The sequence below is a fragment of the Erythranthe guttata genome, chromosome 7 (assembly GCF_056151865.1).
Source record: "Erythranthe guttata isolate IM_541 chromosome 7, IM_541, whole genome shotgun sequence".
Classification (NCBI taxonomy): Eukaryota; Viridiplantae; Streptophyta; class Magnoliopsida; order Lamiales; family Phrymaceae; genus Erythranthe; species Erythranthe guttata.
Window position 1 is genome coordinate 2,475,115 of NC_142539.1, and position 7,386 is coordinate 2,482,500.

At 33.4% G+C, this 7,386-nt stretch overlaps 3 protein-coding genes across 3 annotated transcripts in view; all 3 read left to right on the top strand.

Moving 5' to 3' along the window:
• Positions 1-1,225: 1,225 nt before the first annotated feature.
• LOC105962875 (putative F-box protein PP2-B12) lies at positions 1,226-4,087 on the top strand. The gene is made up of 3 exons (XM_012987208.2): positions 1,226-1,647; positions 2,639-2,757; positions 3,312-4,087. Exons 1-3 carry the CDS (start codon positions 1,363-1,365, stop codon positions 3,775-3,777), a joined length of 870 nt encoding a protein of 289 aa, XP_012842662.2. The 5' UTR covers positions 1,226-1,362; the 3' UTR covers positions 3,778-4,087.
• A 289-nt stretch (positions 4,088-4,376) lies between these two features.
• LOC105962874 (putative F-box protein PP2-B12) lies at positions 4,377-6,591 on the top strand. Its single transcript, XM_012987207.2, has 3 exons — positions 4,377-4,867; positions 5,672-5,790; positions 5,941-6,591. Exons 1-3 carry the CDS (start codon positions 4,583-4,585, stop codon positions 6,416-6,418), a joined length of 882 nt encoding a protein of 293 aa, XP_012842661.2. The 5' UTR covers positions 4,377-4,582; the 3' UTR covers positions 6,419-6,591.
• A 783-nt stretch (positions 6,592-7,374) lies between these two features.
• LOC148768972 (1-aminocyclopropane-1-carboxylate oxidase homolog 1-like) overlaps positions 7,375-7,386 on the top strand; it is a 5,104-nt gene continuing 5,092 nt past the window's right edge. Inside the window, exon 1 of the mRNA XM_088820684.1 lies at positions 7,375-7,386. This exon is cut by the window's right edge and continues 624 nt beyond it. The gene's annotated coding sequence lies outside the window, so the exon portion shown is untranslated.

Here is a 7,386-nt window from a genome sequence, read left to right on the forward strand (position 1 = left end):
GGTAAGTACAATATTTCTAACCGTTTACCGAATTGAATATACGATTTGGTTCGGCAAATAACCGAATTACATAAATTTTGTGTAAAAATATTTAAAAGGAGGGGGTGACTGTAATTACCCAAACAAGAGGGTTTTTTTCGTAATTTGACCATACCTCGGGGGTGGCCGTAATTTGCACAACATTTGTAGGTACACAAAATATTGTATTGTTTGTATTTGTGTGGTAATTTTTTTTTTATCTAAATTTTCGAAAGAGTGATTACATTGTTTGGCTTTTGTTTCTTTGAAGGCTTTTATATCGGTTTTTCGATCATTGTTTGGCTCGTTTTCTTAATTGGAATTGGGAAACAGTTGGCGAAGGAAAAGTCAGCGAATTAGTTGTTAGTTTGGAAGTTGAATGGATTTGATTGGAAAAAAATAAAACATTACAACAAAGACTAAGTTCCAAGGTTACATTGATAAGTTAAGACTTGGTAATTACTAATTAGTACATTGTTTTTATAAATAATAATATTCTATACTCTTTAAAATATTTATCGATTTAAATAAGTATTTGCTTTCAAACTATTTGTCCATTTAAAATTTAAAAAAGACATAATAATTACATTATTCTCAATTTTACCCTCTTACCGGTCTTAATTAGTTGGACGATATACATTATTCTTAAAAAAAATATCCTATTAATTTTCTTGTGATGAAATCCACTATTTTATATATCCGAAAAAGAAATGATCCATCGGAATCAGGATTGCTATCTGATAATGGATCAGATTGCACCAATATGAAGCCGTTTTCTTCCACTTATTCCAAGGCAAGAATTCAACAACCCCTTAATCAAAATCAAAAAACTATTAATACGTTGTTGAATAGAAATACAAGATGCCAATCGCTAATAATTTTGTCATCATCCAATTGTTTTCGATGTGTCGAGGTGACAATGTCATTTACGTACATATCTTAATTATTAAAGTAAATTACAACCACCCTTAGATAATGTCTAATTTAGAAAGAAAAAAAACCCTTCATTTTTTTTTTAATTACGACCCTCTGCAATTTGTAGATTTCTTACATTAAAACCCTTTTGCAGGTGGTGATTGTAACAAATTTATAAACTGCAGTTCAAATAAATTGGGTTTGTTTTGTAATTACATGTTTACGTTGGTGGATGGTTGTAATTTACACTAATTTTTAAGTGAGTGGACTCGGACTCGGTAATAATTTCTCCATTTGCCTCTGAGTTGACTATGCCACAACAAAGTAATCACTCTACATTAATTCTTGCTAATTATCATAAATCCATTACAAGATTTACATAATCACAATATCCCAAAAGCTTTCTCTCTCTAAAATCTCAGGGCAGCAATGGCGGATGAGAATTATGAAACATCGAGGTTTAGTTTATTACCAGAGGGATGCATAGCAAACATCGTCTCCTTCACGTCACCCAAAGACGCGTGCAGGGCGGCGGCCGTTTCTTTGCTGGTCAAATCCGCCGCCGAATCCGACACCGTCTGGGAGCGGTTTCTGCCGCCGGATTACGGCGAGATCGTTTCGGGGTCGAATTCTCCGGTGGCGGCGTATTCCACCAAAAAGGAACTATATTTCTTGCTTTGTGACTCTCCTCTGCTTCTTGATGGTGGCAAAATGGTAATTTTTCTTCCGTTCTGTGGATTGTTTTGATTTTGGTGTTCTTGGATGATCGATCCCTTTACTATTTTATTGAGAGTAATCTGCAAAAATTACCTTGTGATAAATAGTTTAGCAAAAACCGGTCGTTAAATTTAAACAAAGGCAGAAACCGCTCTAGTTGACTTTTGTGTGGCTCACTCGTTGGATGTGTTGGATGTATGTTAGACACGAAATGATAAAATTATCCCTCAAAATGTACTTATATATGTATATATTTTTCTTTTAATTTATTTGTTTAGAAATTAAAATATTATTAAGAAAATAGTAAACAATTAAGTTGAAAAATTATTAAAAATTTGGTAATCAAAATTCAGTATATGTTTTTTAAATACAAAATAAAGAAATACATAATAATAGAATTTAAGTTTTGTTTTCACTCAAAAAAAAAAAGAATTTAAGTTTTGTTTTGGTTTAGGGATAATTTAAAATATATACATAAATTATCTGATAGCAATAAAGGACCATATTGTACTTTTCTAATTAAGATATAACAAAAATAAAATAATTAAAATATTTATATAATATAAGAATTTATTAATTGCAAAATCCCAGGGTATTTGTGTGTTTTTAATTTTTATATCATATCAACACTCAAATGAGTAACAAGCGAGTTTGCTATATAAATAATTTTATAAGTGATTTTTGCTAGTTTATTTATCATAGGGGTTTTCGCTATTTTGAGATTAAACAGGGGTACCTTTTGTAGTTTATTCATTTTATTGACATTGATTGTTATGTTGCGGGCAAGGTGTTTGTTAAAATGACACTGGTGCTAGATGTTTCTTGTTAATCTGATATATGTAAAATAAAAATAAAAAATCGATTTTTCTGGACTGAAAACTGTTCGATTTCACCGATGATTGTGAGCATCATATGTATCTCATCAAACACTACATATTTTGCACGTGTTTATAATTTAAATCCCACGTGTTTGAATTTGTTGAACCAGAGTTTCAGACTGGATAAATCAACCGGAAAGAAGTGTTATATGATGTGTTCAAGAGAACTCCAAATAACATGGGCAGACAATTCCATGTACTGGACATGGACATCTTTGCCAGATTCAAGGTATATAATATATAGGCCAAATTACGAAAAACACCCTACCTAATCGTAATTACCAAAAATCCCCCGAAATTTGTTTCCCTCTTACACCAACCCCTTACCGTATGACTTTTCACGGATTTTTCTTTTTATTCTAGGGAATAGACCTTACACAATTTCATATATTTTCTTTTATTTCTCACCTATTTAATAGAAGGTATAATAGACTGTACATATTTTTCGTTAAAAAACTCGATCAACAGTTAATCAGAGGGGATTTTGGTTTGAACGGATAGGTGGGGGTGTTTTTCGTTATTTAGGTGAATGAAAAATTAGAATTTCCAGAACCCCGCTGATTTTCGATAAATTTTCGATTTTGGGACATGTTTTTTCATTCAAATTTCCGTTTGTTTTTGGAAAGGAACTGAAATTAGTTTTTCTCTTCCGAAATAAATATGAATATTTTCGGACGTGCTAATTTCCGATACAATCCATCCAATCGCTACTCCTATGTCACATAGTCATAATTTCAATTGATTATACAATAGTGGTTTGTAAAATTTGCAACGGTGTTTCAGATTTGCTGAGGTGGCTGAACTACAAAGTGTATGTTGGCTTGAAATCCGCGCAATATTTAAAGTGCAAATGCTCTCGCCTGGCACAGTCTACGAAGCATATCTAGTGTTCAAACTGTCTGATGAACACTATGGGCTTGACTGTTCCTCAAAGGCATCAATTAAGTTGGTAAGAGAAAACGGAACCGAGATTGGAAATGAGATGACAAGCTCGATTTTCATAGTACCACCAACTCAAAGACGTGTAATGTGGCGAAGAAGAAGGAGAAGTTTGCCCGGTCAAATAAATGCTGATAATCGAATTTCACGCATTGGAAGAGATGGTTGGTTTGAAATTGAGTTGGGAAATTTTTTCATTGGTGAAGGAGATCAATTTGATGCCCAAATTGAATTTCTTGAAATTGAACAACTTAATTGGAAGAGAGGTCTAATTGTCGAAGGGATCGAGTTAAGGCCCAAACACTTTTGATTCTATGCTACATGCGGTGAAGTCTGCATTGGGTAGATCTGCACTGCTCATCTGTACACACCAACGTGGGTGTGTATGTTTTTGTGTGTGAATAAATGATAGAGATTTACCCAATATATTTCACCTAGTGTAGTATGGAATAAACTAGAATTGACTTAAAAAAGTTTGTTTTTTTTTTTTGGTTTTTTTTTTTTTTTTTTTTTTTAAATTTGAAGTGAATTTGTGGTGTGTTTTTGTTATTGAAAGTATTGTGATCGTGTTTACAAGTTCTTTACCATAAAAAAATTCATATGTACTTGTCCATATTCTATATATATATATTTGGGGAAAATTATGGCCAACCCCCTAAAGTAAGGACAAACTATGAAAACCCCCCTCTTATTTGAGTAATTACAACCATTACCCTCAATTATGTATTGTCTCACGCGTTCATTCTTACGGTCTCAAATTTTCCTACTAATGAGACAATTTTCGTAAGAAAATACATTATGGATGGGTAATTATAATTACCCAAACATAAAGGGGTTTTCGTAATTTGACCTTAATTCAGGACCGAATGCGAAAATATTAATTTATATACATAGCTTAAGTATTAAGTCAGTGATGACTCGGTAATAATTTCCGAGTTTGCCACCGAATTGACTCAGGAGCGAAACATTTATCCCTTTCGAAACAAAACTTAACTACAAAGTTTCACTCCCTTAATTCTTTGTCTAATTATCATTAATCCATTTCACCATATATATATATATATATATATATATATATATATTAGTAAGGGGAAAAGAAAAATTGTTAGGCAGCCATGGCAGATGAGAATTCTGAGATTTCAAGGTTTAATTTATTACCAGAGGGATGCATAGCAAACATCATCTCCTTCACTTCCCCTAAAGACGCATGCACGGCGGCGGCCGTTTCTGTTGGGCTCAAATCCGCCGCCGAGTCCGACACCGTCTGGGAGCGGTTTCTGCCGCCGGATTACGTCGAGATCGTTTCTGGGTCGAGTTCTCCGGTGGCGGCGTATTCCACCAAAAAAGAACTCTTTTTCTCGCTTTGCGACTCTCCCCTGCTTCTTGATGGGGGCAAACTGGTAAATTCCTCTTCATTTTCTTGTTTTCTTTTTCTTTTATTTTTTTTTTGTAATAATTTTCTGATTTCTGTGTTGATCTCTTTACTTTTTGATTGGCATTTTACTTATTTAATTCATGGTGAAAGAGTCATTTTATTTGCATGATTTTCTTGGACCCAGAGAATTAATGATTTGGGCGCACGGTCGTTCCTGAGATTTTGGGGCCCACGCGACAGGTTAAAAAATGGGGCCCTCTACAGTTTAAAATAAAATTCATTTTTATTGTAAAATGATGATAAACTTTATGTTAACTCGTTTTTCTAAGATATATTGGGGTTCAAGTTTCCATGGGTTTGGGGGCAGCGCCCCACCCCCTAATATTTTTTTTAAGAATAATTTGCATTAAATAGCACTAACACAAGTGAAAATAAATAAAATTGAATAACTAATACATTATAATTTTAGTAATTAGGGGCCGCGCATGATTAGAGGAATTCGTTGATTTCATATCTATTTATGAATTAGGGTTCTCAATAATTATATATATATATAGTATATTTTTTTTTCAATAAATGCTAATTTATAAAGGGTGTAAAAAAAAATTGGGGGCCCTAAATTTAAAAAAAAATCCGTGGTTCTAGGCGACCGCCTACTTCGCCTCCCCTCAGAACGGGGCCTGGATGGCGGCGGAAGGTGTTTGTTAATATGCTGCACTGACACTACTTGTTTCTTGTTAATCCGATATATAATATTTTTCGATTTTTTGGACCGAAAACTGTTCGATATACATATATATAAAGTCGAAATGTTGAAATTATTGAATAGAGTTTGAGATTGGATAAATCAACCGGAAAGAAGTGTTATATGTTGTGCTCAAGACAATTCCAAATAGCATGGGGAGACAATCTTATGTACTGGACATGGTCATCTTTACCAGATTCAAGGTGTGTGTATATATATATATATATATATATATATATATATATATATATATATATATATATATATATATATATATATGGTATTTTCTTACAGAGTAAAATCTTAGCCTTGAACTCAAATTTAATTTTGTAAATTTGCAAATGGCATTGCAGATTTGCTGAGGTGGCTGAACTACAAAGTGTCTTCTGGCTCGGAATGCGCGCAATATTTCAATCAGAATTGCTATCTCCAAACACAAACTACGCAGCGTATTTAGTCTTTAAACTAATGGAGGACCACGAAGGGCTCGATTGTCCCTCAAAGGCATCGATTAAATTCGTAAGAGAAAAAAATGGATCCGTGATTGAAAAGGTGGACAAGACAATTAGCAATGTTTACATAGTCCCGCGTGTAATGGGGCGAAGAAGAAGAATAAGAAGAAGAAGGGGAGGCTTGCCCGGAACGATTGCCGATGATCGAGTTTCACGTTTTAGAAGTGACGGTTGGCTTGAAATTGAGTTGGGAGATTTTTTTATTTGCGAAGGAGATAAATTTGATATCCAAATTGATGTTTCGGAAACCAGACATCTTAATTGGAAGAGGGGTCTCATTATCGAAGGGATCGAGTTACGGCCGAAAGAAGTATCTTGAGCATTTGGAGATCTAGTATAATAATGAGCATATATATATATATATATGTAGACTTGCAAAAGTTTCTTTGTTCTTAAATTTGAAGCAAACTTGCATTTGTAATAATAATAATATTAAGTATTTAATTTTATAGATGGATAAAGAAATGAAATTTCAAATTTCGTAGATTCCAATACGATCAAGTTGTTTAAGTTCACAATTTAGAAATTTTCCAATTTCTCGATTTTTTTAATTGAACTGAAATTGTAAGATCGATTATATAATATAGAACTCAATCAAACACAAATATAAAAACTCAATCGAAGACCATCTTTCTTATCTCTCTAGACTTTTCTAGCATGTAATCTAGCATAATCAATGAATACACAATTTATTCAATTCGTCCTTCATAGCATTGTACATGAATATCTTCAAGATACAAATCTTGTTTTGAGGAAATGAAGGAACATGCAGCAACCAACACTCTCGTATAACAACCTTCAAATCGTACGAGACAGGTAAACAACACTAGGCTAATCATGTGTGATAAGCTCGACATAGCAATCGTTGGCAAGATAATTCAAATCTGGATCAATTGATACATGTTCACTTGTTCCAACTGATAGATCCTCCCTCACGAGACTAGAACCTTCGATCGCCAACATAAATTAGTTTTTCAATCTTCAAAGAATTGAACTTTTTTCAAGCATGCTAATTCTACTCCTAATATCCTTCCCACACTTAACTCGGAAATCAATTCAAAGCTAAGAATAGGGTTCAACGTGGTTATTTTTATGCTACACCCGATGAAGACTACAGTAGGTGATTTTTTACCGTTGATCTACACACACCAATGTGTATGTGTGTATTTGTACTTGTGTGTATATGAATGGTAAAGATCTACCCAGTGTAGCGTAGAATAGACGTTTCAACACTATATAGCAACTTAGCTTTATATTCACTCAACTAAACTTTTATGCACAAAACTC

Excerpts from the sequence above, each read along its gene's own strand:
- LOC105962875 (XM_012987208.2), top strand. The coding sequence starts at position 1,363 with ATGGCGGATGAGAATTATGAAACATCGAGGTTTAGTTTATTACCAGAG. Across the intron at positions 1,648-2,638 it reads TTCTTGATGGTGGCAAAATG|AGTTTCAGACTGGATAAATC; the intron begins GTAATTTTTCTT and ends TTGTTGAACCAG. Across the intron at positions 2,758-3,311 it reads ACATCTTTGCCAGATTCAAG|ATTTGCTGAGGTGGCTGAAC; the intron begins GTATATAATATA and ends ACGGTGTTTCAG.
- LOC105962874 (XM_012987207.2), top strand. The coding sequence starts at position 4,583 with ATGGCAGATGAGAATTCTGAGATTTCAAGGTTTAATTTATTACCAGAG. Across the intron at positions 4,868-5,671 it reads TTCTTGATGGGGGCAAACTG|AGTTTGAGATTGGATAAATC; the intron begins GTAAATTCCTCT and ends ATTATTGAATAG. Across the intron at positions 5,791-5,940 it reads TCATCTTTACCAGATTCAAG|ATTTGCTGAGGTGGCTGAAC; the intron begins GTGTGTGTATAT and ends ATGGCATTGCAG.